Source organism: Myotis nattereri (genome assembly GCF_964212035.1).
Source record: "Myotis nattereri genome assembly, chromosome: 16".
Lineage (NCBI taxonomy): Eukaryota > Metazoa > Chordata > Mammalia > Chiroptera > Vespertilionidae > Myotis > Myotis nattereri.
Window position 1 is genome coordinate 22,137,875 of NC_138091.1, and position 13,898 is coordinate 22,151,772.

The 13,898-nt window shown below is 55.0% G+C and overlaps 1 protein-coding gene across 1 annotated transcript in view; it reads left to right on the forward strand.

Moving 5' to 3' along the window:
* The window catches only part of SLC43A2 (solute carrier family 43 member 2), a 42,695-nt gene extending 34,171 nt beyond the window's left edge, over positions 1–8,524 (forward strand). The window contains exons 9-13 of the mRNA XM_081109547.1: positions 1,222–1,360; positions 2,694–2,823; positions 4,686–4,759; positions 5,971–6,094; positions 6,593–8,524. Coding sequence (XP_080965673.1) covers positions 1,222–1,360; positions 2,694–2,823; positions 4,686–4,759; positions 5,971–6,094; positions 6,593–6,754 — 629 coding nt within the window. The 3' untranslated portion in view covers positions 6,755–8,524. The remainder of the gene's footprint in view (positions 1–1,221; positions 1,361–2,693; positions 2,824–4,685; positions 4,760–5,970; positions 6,095–6,592) is intronic.
* The last annotated feature ends 5,374 nt before the right edge of the window (positions 8,525–13,898 follow it).

Here is a 13,898-nt window from a genome sequence, read left to right on the forward strand (position 1 = left end):
GCATTGGTTTTCCCCACCCTGCTCCTGTGAGCTGTTGTGCACGACACCCACAGCCCGGACTGTGCCCAGAGGGGTGGCTTCAGGGTCAGGGAGCCGCTGGGGGGACAGGAGGCCAGCTCTGGCTGTCTGGGGGAGACCTGTGGTGTCGGATGCTTTGCTGGGGGTTGGGATGCATTGTTTGACTTCTCTTGCCCTCGGAGCACAACTGTGACAGAGCAGTGTTCCCAAAGGGCCACACCACAGTGAGTTCTGCCCAGTCTTTTGCACCCACACTACTTCCCCATCATGGTCCTCGGGAAGCCACAGGCCTGATTCACCAGCCACCCCCTCCCCCCGCCCCCCCACCTGCGACTGGGCTCCTGCTGCACATGACTGAGGCCCCAGCAAACAGTAAAAGGTCAGCAGGCGCCCGCGCTGACCCCCTCCCGCCTCCTCTCCTAGAAGCCTGGCTCCAGCTCAGCCACCCATGGGTGCTCTGAGAGTCAGGTCTAGGTGGGAAATGACATGTATGCTGGGCCCAGAGCTAGCCAGCCTCCATGTAACAACCATTTCCCTGTAACAACCTTCGAGATTTCGGCTGCTAACTTTGCTCCTTTCTGCCTTTTCACTTTGCTTTCTTGCTGCAGTGATGGCCGCTGGTAAGCAGGGGGGACTGTCGGGGAGCATTGCAACGTCCCCTCCCAGCCAGCCTCTGCTCAATGGAGAGGTGCATTGCCTTGAATTCCAAACATCCCTTTCGGGCAGAGCTGTGGGTGGGGTGGGGTAGCCAACTTTCAGTTTCCATTTGCCCCCCCAAAATCCCATCTTGATTTTAAGCTCTTTGAGGATGGAAGCCCTCACCTCGGATCCCCTGTGAGTGATGCCTTCCTGGTCTGTTTCTAAGGCAGAGAAGTAATGGCCAGTTTTACACAAGCCTCCGGCCCAGGCTTTGGTCATTTTGTGGTTGCCCCGTCAGAGACTTCCTGGAGCGCCTGGGGAAGCCATTGTGACACACTGGATTTCACTAGCTGTTTCTGGGAAGCAAGCAGGGGTTTGGAGAGGAGAATAGGGTGCCTACCCTCGTGCCAGCTCTGATCTCAGAGGTTAAGGTCTCGGCTCCCCTCAAGATCCACAGTGACACGAGGGCGTCTGGGGATGACCTGTGGGGTCTCAGACTTGGTCCGGTGCCTGCGCCCGGCCTCTGTCAGGAGCCCCCCGTGACGCAGCCTTCTTCCTCCCCAGTTAGCCTCTACACCTCCATCTTTGGTGTGCTCCAGCTGCTCTGCCTGCTCACGGCCCCCATCATTGGCTACATCATGGACTGGCGGATGAAGGAATGTGAAGATGCCTCTGAGGAGCCTGAGGAGAAAGACGCCAACCAGTGCGTAGGCAGGACCTGTGCCTGGCTCTCAGCCCCAGAGAAAGAAGCCCCCCACGTCAGATGTTAGGCAGGGACAGGTGGGGGGGGGGGGTAAAGCAAGCAGGAGAGGCGAGAGAGGTGCCCGAGGCTACGCTCCCAAGGGCTTTAAGATACTGGCTTCCTCAGCTCAGCACACTGTCAGGTCTGTGGCTTCTTTCTGGTAGGCTGCAGTGTGGGGAGCACTGAGTTAGATAAACGAAGAGGAGAAATGAGAGGAAGGTGAGCGTGCAGTCACACCATTCTGCTTTAGGACCACACTCCGATGCTTAGCATGAGAAGCACAATGGGCGAATGACCTTGAATCAGTGCTGCCTTGCCAACGAGGCTCGCTCCATGGCGAGAGTAGTAAGTCGCCGTAACTGTGATAGTGTTAATAGACTTGTTCATGATCATGAGCCTTAAACAAGGCACCGGAGCCCTACTTTACGCAAGGGTTGGGCTCCAAGATCAGAGGATGAGTTAAGTGCTGTCTTCTGTGACTCCACCTTACTGTAATAAGCTGTTGTGTATTGTATCAGGCCCTGTGCCAAGCACTTGATGCACAATCTCAGTTAAGCCTCAAGCACCTCGATGAGGTGTGTCCTGGTGTGAAACCCGTTTTACAGATGGGGGAGCTGAAGCTCGGAGTTTGAATAACTTGTCTGAGGTCGCACAGTGAGGAGGCGGTGGGCCGGAGACTCCGTACACATCCCCCAGCACTTGGCATGCATTCTTGGAGTTACACAGTTGTCCATGGGCATCTGTGGGTGGTGAGACTAGAACCAGTACTAGTGAGTCCACAGGAAGTAATTATAGAGAACGCTTTGTTATCTAGGTCAGGTCCCACCGCCAGGAGGTTCTTTGTGCCCATCCCGGTTCCATCTGCTGCATATTTGTTTCTATTTCACTACCTCCTGCTCGCCCAAGGGGAAATTCACTCACTCCCTTAGTTGATTTGTTACCTGCTTTGTCATGAGCCCCCCGCAGGATTTGGGTGAAGTTGAAGCCAATAATGAAGCGAGGCTTTGCCTCCTCCTAACTTGGGCACACGCTGCTCCTTCCCTCCTCGTCATCTGAGCTCAGTCCTCACTAAAGCCGTGCAGCGTGTTGATGTTATACCTTTTCATATCTAACCTGTCCCCTGAGATTCATGCTCAGCGCTCAGTCAAGAGGGTGCGGTGGGAGTGTCCCTAGTGTGGGTCTCTGAGTCTGGAGTTGTCTGCAAGCTGTGACTCCTGGGCCTGCCTTGTGGGGAGCTCACCCTCCTCCAGGGGGCCTGCCACCCTCCTCCAGTGTGTGCTCGGTGTCTCTGCAGAGGCGAGAAGAAGAAGAAGAGGGACCGGCAGATCCAGAAGGTCACCAACGCCATGCGGGCCTTTGCCTTCACAAACGTGCTGCTTGTGGGCTTTGGGGTGACGTGTCTCATTCCCAACCTGCCTCTACAGGTGGGTGTGGGGACAGGGAGATAAGGGTACAATGAGACTGAAAAGTGCGAGATTATAAGGGAACAAAGAGAATGGTGGCTTTTCATTCACTTAATTCAACCAACCAACAACCAGCCTCCTGCTGTTTATACCCACCAGGCTTGTGCTCAATGCTAGGACTGAGCTGACACGGGTGTTGCCTTTCACAAAAGACTCTTCTCTATGAAGGTGTATCATTCCTCTTGGTCTTTTGTGCATCTGCAAACCACAAATACCCCACCATTTGCCAGAACTGTGCTGGGTCGTTGTGTGGCCACTTAGTTTGAGTTGCTCAAACAGCTGAAATCTGAGGTCCAAAGAGGCCTGACTAATCTGGTGTTATGGGAACATCTGTCCATCAGATACAAGAGTGCCCACAAGGTCTAGACGTTGTCGAGAGTGGAAAAAGATTGGCATCTGGGTTCAAAAGCTTAATTTCGTTCCACAGATTTCTGATGCTTTTGAAAACCTAACATTTGGCAGAGATTACCACCCGTCTGACTCTACCCTTAGGTCCATGAAAGTGTACTGGCCCCAACCCCCAAGATTATGAACTTTGAAGGGATTTGAGTGATGGCATTGCTCCCAGGTGGGTGTAGCCCGAGGTCGGATGTTATCTTGAGCCAGGTCCAAGATGAAAGCAAGAGTCCCTTCCTTTTTACAAGTGGCCGCGTGTTGAGGAACATTGAATACCAGGTGTGCACCACCCATGGGTACTATCGCGTGACTATGCCGACACCGGCGAGTGCAGATCAGAGTAAACCATTGGAAACTTGCACCAGTTCCAGGTGGGAGTGTTGTTCCCTCCCTGGCGCCCTTCTGGCCTCCTGGTGGCTGCCCTCCCTGCAACACTGACAGACCCTGACCACCTTGTCCAGCTGAGGGGCAGTGCTTAGTGGGGGACTTCATTTTTTTTGAGTTCTCGTTGAAAGAGAAGTTATGAAAAAGCAACAAGGCAGTTGAAGTGGAAAGGGGGAGCCCGCCCAAGTATGTGCCTGCACATCCGGGCACAGCCCTCTTTCAGCAGGAGTAGCCCCTGCCCCCTCCACCGCCCACATTCCAGGGACAGGTCCTGGCTGCTGGGGAGGAGGGCAGGGCTTTGTCTGAGAGCAAACAAAGGGTCCTGGTGGCCAAGTGGACAAATCTTGTACCTCTACATCATCAGCAGGGGCTTCTCCGAACTCGCAAAGCCTGCCAGCAGCAGCCTCTTACACAGCAGAGCTCTCCTAGGCATGTTAGGGCCTGAGTGACCAGGCAGGGAGACCTCGGCACAGTCCTTGGTCAGCAGTAGGCGGAGATCCAATCATGACTCGTGACCTCCTGCTTAGTGCTACTGAGACATATTTCACAACACACCCTTGGTGGGGCCGCGGCGGGGTGGGGGGAGCCCTGACTTCTAGCATTTGCCAGTTTCCCTGGTGTAACTGCTCTCATCGTGGCTGATTTTTCAATCAATATGATATCACCAGTTGTGGAGTTGGAAAGAGAATCATAGTAACTCACCATCGTGTGCCATTTCCTTCCACCATACAAAAACCTTTAGGACATAGATCATAGTAACACATAGTAAAATAATTGGGAAGTGATACGTTTTGAGTATTCATTACCTTTGTTTTTAATATAATTTGTTTAATTGTAAGTTTATAAAATGTCAGTTTCCATAATGACTGTGTTTAACAACTGCCTTGAAGAATTCCTGGAAACTCAGGAATTGGCCCTCAGAGCTGGTATGAGCCGACTCTAGGTGCCAGTGCCCCCATTGCTCAGGGCCCCGGGAACCGGGGCAGGGGCACAGGTGAGGGCCCACACGGTCTTCTGCTCACTCTCTGTTCTCCCTCCCTCAGATCCTCTCCTTCATCCTGCACACAATTGTGCGTGGATTCATCCACTCTTCCATTGGGGGCCTGTACGCCGCCGTGTAAGTCCTGGGACCTGTGGGTGGCCTGGTGACAAAGGGTGAGGGAGTGACTTATGGGAGGTTTGTGGTGGGACTAAGGTCCTGAGGGGGGCAGCCTGCCCTTTCAGGGTTCATTTTCTTGCATCAGGGACAGGTACCAGGGCTTTGTTGGGTGTGTCAGGGGAAGGCCAGACCTGGCGGGAGGTGGGTCAGTGGGCAGACAGTTGGATGCCCACAAGCCTTGGCGTTTAACACGAAGTCAGTTCTCAGCCAGTCAGTACCTCTGTGCAGCTCATGGTGCCTCGGGGGCCACTGCTCCGCCGAGTTTTGGCTGCCTCTGGTTGCTCATGGGAAGGCCAGGGGTGGGTTCCGACTGCCCCAAGTTCAATGTTGACGTTCAAATGACCCTCAGCAGGAGCAGAGACATGGATAACTGAGCCCAGAACATACCAGACAGTTCTCACCCAGAATCTCACAGGGCCTGCCTCTACCCACAGCCTTCTCAGGGTGTGGCTGCAGTGAAACCTGCCTCTTCTCCCAAGAGGCCACCCATGCATCAGGAGCCACAGCGTCCTTCCGCCTTGGGCCGGGGCTAGTTTCAGAAATTGGAACCTACACACCATCCACTGTCTCTGACCGAAGATCAGATTGTTCCCCACTCAGAGCCCCTTCTCACTGCTGGGGCCCCAAAGCCTGATGTTTTCTAAGATCTTGCTAGAACTCTCTCCCCCTCCCAACAGCATTGCACGGGGGTCATACCAGGTCTGCTTGTCCCCCACCCACCCAGGCCTGGAGGAAGTTGCGGCTGCCCTGGCAGGGTCTGAGGCAGTCGCTGAAAGCTCTGATGCCGCGTTTCCGTGATTACACAATGCTCCTCTGGATGAGGGCACAGCAGAGCCAGCCCAGCCTCCATCCTGCTCCCTGGGCCTGTTTCCCAAGCTCCCGCTGGCACCACACTTTCCACTCAGCTCAGCCAGGCACCCACAGGCCCAGGGCACACCTGAGCAGGGTGGGGTCCTCCCTGGAGTCTGGGGCCTTAGGTTGGTGCAAAAGAGAATTGCACTTTGCACAACTGCTCAGCAGAAAGGAATCTGCAGGCAGGTGCCCGCTGTTCTCGGAGGCTGTTCCTGCCTCTTGTCTGGCACCAGCGCACCTGGGCCAGGCTGAGGCCAGGAGCATCTGGAAAGCCTGGGAGCAGACTTTCCGGTGACAGGTTGTCTGTTGCCCTGCAGGTACCCCTCCACCCAGTTCGGCAGCCTCACAGGACTGCAGTCTCTGGTCAGTGCACTCTTCGCTCTCCTGCAGCAGCCCCTGTTTCTGGCCATGATGGGTCCCCTCCAAGGAGACCCTCTGTGGGTAAGAAGGGCCAGGGGGCAGTGGGTTACAGGCATCTGCCCCCTCTGCTGGGTGGGAGCTGAGAGGCATTGCTCGGGGGCTTCCAGAGCCCCAAAGACAAGAAGTTTGGGAACTTTGGTTAAGATCGAATCAGAGTCCTCTTGTGACTGGCGGCTGGGCGGGAGGAGAAAAGTGCCCTTTCTGGACCCGATTTTGAGATAAAGAGAGTCTAGTTGCTGTCCCTGCCCCACCCCCTGGAGATTCAGATGAGTAGGTCTGAGGTCAGGGCTGGGGGTGGGGGGAGGCAGAGGGCAGGCCCGGAGGGAATTCTGGTGCTGGAATGTGGCCCTCCAGCCTCTTGAACATTCCAGTTTGTTTTTCCTCTCCTGTCCTGTGACTTTCTCCCCTTTCCCAAACCTGAGTGTGAGGAAGGGTCCAGAATTGGACTCTGCAAAAGACCACAGCCCCCACCTGGTCCCCTGCCCCACGTGACGGCAACTTTCATCCCTGCCGCCCCAGGTGAACGTGGGGCTGCTGGTCATGAGCCTGCTGGGGTTCTGCCTCCCCCTCTACCTCATCTGCTACCGGCGCCAGCTGGAGAGGCAGCTGCAGCAGAAGAGGGAAGATGACAAGCTTTTCCTCAAGCTCAACGGCTCCTCCAACCAGGAGGCTTTCGTGTAGTGCCCACCACCTCGGAACTGTGGCCTCCTGCCCTTGCTTCAGTGACTCACCGGTGTCCTCCTCCCCACCCCAGAGGACACACACCCCCAGGAGCCTCTCCTCCACCGTGCCGGAGTCCGTGCGCCCTCCCGGGACCCTGGGCCTGCCTTGGAGCTCTGCTGTGGAAGGACAGGGGAGCGCCTGAGCGTGGGGTTTTCCTGCTGCTGGAAGAGGGCTGCCCTGGGCTTTGCTCTGCCACCTTTGAGGGGCCCTGGTACCTGCAGGAGGAGCCAGGAGGACCCCTGACAGTCAGGCTCTCTCCCTCCAGTATCTGGATTCTGCCTCTTGCCAAAGCAGAGGGACCTGCCACTCACTGCCTACCACCTGCCTCTCGGCTGCATGCCCGCCCACCGCGCCTGCCTGAGGACAAAGGCCTGCGCTGTCTGCACCCCCTCATCTCCACCCCTGGTCTGGCTGAGGCTGCCTGAGGAAGGAAGGACCCGCTTCCTGTTGTTGGTGCTAACTCCTTTGTGATTCCAGCCCCCTGTGGCCAGGCCGTGGCCTGTCCTCCCGTGTGAGGCCTGTGGAGAAGCCCCCCCTGGCTGAACGCCTGGGGAGGGATGGGGGGCCACACTGGGCTCAGGAGCCAGGGACAAAGGACCTCGGGATCTAAGTGGAGAGCAAGTTTGTGCTGCCGCCTGTCATCCAGCCTGTGACCTGAGGGAATCAAAGGGGCACCAACACACAGCTATTGTTGTGGGGGTGGAAGTGAGGCTGTGGTTGATAGACCGGAGGGCCAGGCCTGGTGGGGAGGCAGATAGCGAGGGGCCTGGGTGTTTGTGTATGTGGAGGTGTGTACATGTGCTGTGTGTGAGAGCCGTGTGTGGGATGGTAGGGTGTGTGCGCTGGGTATCTGCTGTTATCTGGCTCGTCTGGGAGTTTGTGGGCGGCTGTGGAGCCACCGCGCCCCCTGCTGGCGGGCTCCTCCAGGGCTCTGAGCTGTTTACAGGGGAGGCCTCCCTTCCTCTGCCAGGCGGGCCAGATTTACCAACCCACCCACCAGGACTTGCCCCAGAAATGTGTCTGGGCTTCCTGGGAGCACGGAGAGGGGCGCATGGATTGTTAGGTTTCTAGTTTTTGTTGTTTTATCAGACTCCTTTTTATAAAGCAATAAATCAGTTTTCCTCCTGTTAGGGTTGTCCCTGCTCGCACATCAGTTAAGGGCTACACATGCCTGTTTTGAGCTGGAGGAGGCAAGGCAAGCTTTGCTGCCACTGACCAGCCCCAGTCGTACCCAGTTGCTCACAATCTCTCCGGACGATTGCCAGCTTGGGAGGGGAAGGGCTGGGAAAAGACCCCTCCACCCCCACCTGGACTTGTGCAGGCATCTTCGAAGGGGACGACCCCCTCCTCTGCTGCTTCTCCCAGCCAGACAGGCTAATCCTGGCCCCTTTGGTCCCCTGCTCAGCTCTCCTGTCACCGGCCAGCTCTCCTGAGGGTTCCCCCTGAGTTCAGTCTCAGGAGAGCCTCAGACGCAGAGACAGAGGCAGAACATGGTGGGGGGAATGGACAGAGAGCAGGAAGGGGCAGATCCAGGCCCAAATTCGAGGTCTGTGTCAACAGTTAAGCATCTTGAACACGCCTTCCTAGCTGAAGCTACTCAAATATTAACAAAACCAAAAATGTTTGTTTATAACTTGGAGTAGTGAACACAGATGATGTATTACAGAATTGTACACCTGAAACCTACACAATTTTATGAACCAATGTCACCCCAATAAATTCAATTACAAAACATCTGTTTAAAACATATTTTAAACCCTGGCCAGGTAGCTCAGTTGGGTAAAGCATCATCCCTATACACCAAGGTTGGGGGTTCAATCCCTGGTCAGGGCACATACAAGAATCAACCAATGAGTGCATGGATGGCTGGAACAACAAATTGATATTCCTCCCCCCTCCACCCCCACCTGTACCCCTTTCTCTCGAATCAGTAAATAAATTTTTTAAGCATATGTTTTTTAAAAAGAGAACAAGATCAACATTTTCAAAAACTTTCCTCAGAACACTAGTTATGTGAGGTTTAATGGTTATGCTAAATTTTTTAAAAAGCTTTGTAGTCAAATTTGGGGAATGCTGAGTTCAAGTCAGGCATGTTTCTTTGCAGCAAGCACTGGCAGCACTCTGGCATGCTCATGGACTCCGTGGCCCTCCAAGCGGGAGGGTGGTACGCTGTGCGGGGAGGCGTGGCTTGAACAGTCCGAGAGCCGTCCTCCATGTGTGGCCCAATGGAGCTCCTTGGTGTTTGTTGAACATATAAACTGTAGGTCTTGCCTTTGACGTAGAGGGACTCTGGAGCCTAGATTTTGCTAGGCCCCACCTGGTGATTCTGGTGCCTCCCCAAAGTTTGAGATCCACTGACAGAGGAGTACAGTTTGGGGAAATGTGGATTAGCAAGGGTCCTTCCAGCTGGGAAAACATGAGGTTACAGACAAGATCTGTGCTGTCCCTGGAGCACCCAAAGTAGGGGCTGCTGCCTCTCTCCCACCCACCCACAGGGTGTGGGCACTTTGCCCGAAGAAGGAGGCATTGACAAATGAGTTCAGGGTGCAAATCCGTGTAGGGCCAACAGTGCATAGGGATTGGAGGTATGAAATGGGAGCAGGGTACCAGATGGGTCGGCCACCACCTGCACCCGAATCCGCCAGTCATTCTACTCTGACTGTACAGGAGTGATGGGTGATCACAGTGGTCGGCAAACTCATTAGTCAACAGAGCCAAATATCAACAGTACAATGATTGAAATTTCTTTTGAGAGCCAAATTTTTTAATTTAAACTATATAGGTAGGTACATTGTTATTAACTTAATTAGGGTACTCCTAAGCTGGCCTTTGCTAAAAATGTCCTCAATCTGATTGAGGTACGTTCGCTGAGGTCGACCCCTTCCAACTCTCCCATCCACACTCGTCTTGTATACTTGTTTCTCCCAGGCCGAAAACCGACTTCTGCGCATGGGCCACGAAGTTTCAATCGCGCTGTACGTACGCGCCCACACGTGGTATTTTGTGGAAGAGCCACACGCAAGGGGCCAAAGAGCCGCATGTGGCTCGCGAGCCACGATTTGCCCACCACTGGGTTATCATCATTGAATCATGCAAGAGTGAAATGGATCTTATTTGTTTCACAGTTTTAAAAAACTGAGGGCCAGGGAGGTGGAGTGATTTGTACAAGATTAGAGCCAGGACTGGCTTATGGGCCTGAACATCATTGGAGTGACCGAACATTCCTCTTGGAGCGTAGCCCCAGGGCCACCAGGCTTTGAGAGCTGAGAGGCAAACCCAGGCCCCACTTATTAGAGTCGAGAGAGTCCTCTGAGTGTGGGATGACTTCTACTCAGCAGAGTCACCTTGGCCCTGGAGGCAGATGGGTTCTTGAGGGAGCAATTCTCTGGTCACCCCAAGCCTGAAGTGAAGGTCTCTTCTCCTTGAGAGGAGTGCCCTGGCTGAGAAAAGGACCATGGGCTGATCAAAGGCAGGGAGCACCAAGTGGCCATGGCCCTCCAGCTTCCCTTTGTCCTCAAGCTCCTGGTGGGGAGGAGCGGGAAGTGATGCCAGGCCAGTGGCTTCAGTCAGAGTGAGGAAGGGGCAGGGCCAGTCTCAGAAGTATTGTCAGGAACCCCTCTCCTCTCTAGTCCCCTTAGACTCAGGTCAAGCTGTTCCTTGGTTGGCTTCCCCCAGACCTCCTGGCCTCTGTCTGCAGCTCCTGCTGCCTGGACCTGTGCTGGGGAAGGTCCCAACCCCCCTGAAGGCCACAGGGTTGCAGGTGCCTTTCTGTTGTGCTCCATCTCCTTTCCCTGCTTGTCTCCAGTATCACCTACTCCAAACAACCTCCGCTAAGATCTCTCCTCGTCCTGGCCCTGGGCTTTGTAGTTTGTGGAGGGCCTCACACTGCCCTGGACCCCAAGGGACCTGAAAATGGGGGGGCATCCAGTAATCGGGGTACATGTGCAGGACTGCCTCAGCAGCAGAAGCATTCAGCTCAGTGAAGTTTTCAACGTACTTGCATATCAGCTTGGGAGCAGAATTTGAGCAGATATGCAGCTGGAGTGGATGATGGGTGGTGGGGTCAGGCTGTGATGAGAGGAGGGTCAGCTGCAGGCACCCTAGGGTGAGGGGCTCTGCCAGGGAGCTCTGAGAAGTCTCAACAGGATTGAGCTTCGGGGCTGTTTCGGCAATAGCGCCCTCTGGAGGGTAATATGAGAAGTTGTCATGGGCTCTTGGGGCAGTGAGGTGCCCTATCTATTCCAATTACCAGGGGCTCAATTCAAGGGTGACAGCCCATTTCCTCCAAAAATAGTTTGTGGGATTATGACGATGAGGAGCCCAGGACCCCCAAAGTCAGGGGGTTGGTTTTTCGTAACCTCCCTGGGGTTGGGGGGCAGGGTGAGCAGACAGGCTCTGTGAGCCCATTTGCCCCTATGTCCTAACTCACCCCAACCCTGAAGTGAGGATGGAGCTGCCCGAATGCCATGAAGGAGAAGCAGCGTCCCCATGGGGTGGCCCGCCGGCGTGGAGCTGCCACCCGCGTTCCTTGGTCTCCAGGCAGCATGTCCTGGCTCTGAAGTCAGTCACTGGGACCCTTGGCAGCTCCCGCCCCCTCCCTTCCCAGAGTGAGACTCCATCTCCCCGTGCCGAGGGGATGAGCAGCGGCTAGATGCCCCACCACACGACATCCGTGACCCTAGGCTAGTCTTGAGCTTCAGTGTCCTTCTCTGTAAAGTGGAGATAATACCTCACTCCGAGGCTCGGTGAACACGGACATAAAGCATTTGCACATACCTAGCACGTCATAGGCACCTAACGAGGGGCAGCAGTATCTGTATGACCCTGGAAGAGTGCAGATAGCGCAGGAAATGAGGGCACCCCCTCTCCTCTACCCCCACCAGTTTAATAGGACACCTACTTTGGGCAGCTCTGGCCAGGACAGACTTGTAGCCAAGACAGGAAGTGGGGTCTGTTTCCGCTGCCCCTGCCCCTCTCAGGAGCCCTCTTTAAGCAAAAAGCCTTAAGAAGTCCCCTTGTTTACTTTTGTGTTTTTCACATTTTTGGTAAGAGACTTGGCCAAAAAGCTTCTCAAGGTAATCTCTCAATGGTAAATATGCAGGCACGCTGACGGATTTATGTTGGGGCGCTCAGATCACGGCACGTAGATAGCATCTCCATGCCACCTCCTTGTAAAACTGCCTGGCTGTGCCTGCGTGTGTGTGTGTGTGTGTGTGTGTGTGTATGTGTGCGTGTGCGCACGCGCTCACACGTTAGGTATGAATGTGTTTCAGAGGAGTGTGTAGGGGCTTGTCTGTGTCCTCTCTACCTCGATGGGGGAGAGGGAGAGGGTGTTGCCTCCTGTTCTGTTGCTGGAAAGACCCAGGCAGGCCCCATCCAAGGACCCAGCCAGGCCCCGAGGCTGTGCCTGAAGGGTTCCTCTGTTCCCTGTGTTAACCAGGGTCCGTACAGTGTTACTGATGACCTGGCAGCTGTTTCTAGCCCCTTTGCTGTTTCTAGCGCCTGGCTTACTTCCTGGCACACAGTAAGCACTCAATAAATGTATGATGAGAACAACAAGAACTGCTTCCTCTCAGCTCCTGGGTCTCTTTCTCTCAAAGCCACACATTCCCTCGCCCGGGTCTCTTGCTCAGATTCCCTGGAACTTACCCGAAAGGTGCCCTTGGCCCCCACCCCTCCCTTGTGCCACATCCACCAAGACCCAGCTTTGCTGGTTTGGCCTCTGCACTGCCGTTTGAAGAGGTGGGGGAGGATTAAGCAGGGGGCTTCTTAGGTGGGAAGACGGGGCTGCTGGTGAATTCTGGTTCTAGGGGAGGGAGCGCATCCTTGCCCCTTTTCTTTTGTCCTAAGGCAGTGGTCATGGACGTGGCTGCTCCTCCTACAGATTCCCACCAAGCTGGCCACCTCCCACCGGACCCTGGTCGGTGTTAGCAGGAGGGAGAAAACAACTGGGGGCCTCCCAGAGAAGCCCCAGGGAGAGCCCCACACCAGGGAGGGTAGGGGTAGCCTGATTGTCAGAGGCCTGGCCCCTGACCCTGCTGGGGTAGGAGGGGCTTAAGGCCCAGAGGAGGGGCCAGCTGGGGAAGGGCTGAGCAGTGGCCCCCTGCACGCACCGCACGGTAGCCAGGCAGAGAGATGCTGGATGGATGTCCTACTTGTCAGGACTGTAAACTCAAAAGCTGGGGCTCTGCCACTTCCTTTGTTGTTTCCTTTCATTTTCCCGTGTTTGATGGACACAGCACAAAGAACTATTTCTCTAGTGTAAGTAGAGCCAGCATGAGTTCTGTGCTGCTACAGGGGCAGCTAGACCTTGACCTCTGTGCCAGGGACACATGAGGAATTGGCGGGACTGTGGGGGCAGGGAGTCGCACCCCCTCTCAGGGGGCAGCCTTGACACAGCTTCAACCAGGTATGGCTAGTGGGAATGAGCCCAGTGTTGCCAGATCTTCTGGGTTGTTGTTTTTTTAAAAAAAGAAGCTGGAAATTCTGAATTTTATATAAAATATCCCCATTTTCAAATGTTGGCTTAAAAAGTATCTTTAATATGTTTTTATTGATTTCAGAAAGAGGAGAGGAGAGGGAGAGAGAGAGATAGGAACATCAATGATGAGAATCCTGGATCGGCTGCCTCCTGCACGCCCCCTACTGGGGATCAAGCCCACACAACCCGGGCATGGGCCCTGACCAGAGAGAACCATGACCTCCTGGTTCACAGGTTGACATGCAACCACTGAGCCACACCGGCTGAGCAAAAATCTTTTAAAAAATATCACGCTGTTCAAATAGCTTTTAACCCTCTGCTGGCCAAACACTGTCAGAGGCAGAGAGAGGAACAGAGGTGAAGTGGCTCCTCCCCGCCTCTGGGCACCCAAAGCACCGCTGTCTCTCAGTAGATGTGGCCCTAGCTGGGCTGTGTCTCCCCCAGCCTGGTGCGTACTGAATGTTACTGAGCCTGGCTTCGAGAGTGGCCCACAGTCCCTATCTAGGGACACGGAATTGTCAGGCAAAGCTCACGGCAGAGCCAGCCCGCCCTCTTGGGCTTGAGTCCCTGCCTCTGGCTGGGCCTGACCAACACACTCCTCTGCCCAGTGGGACGAGCCAG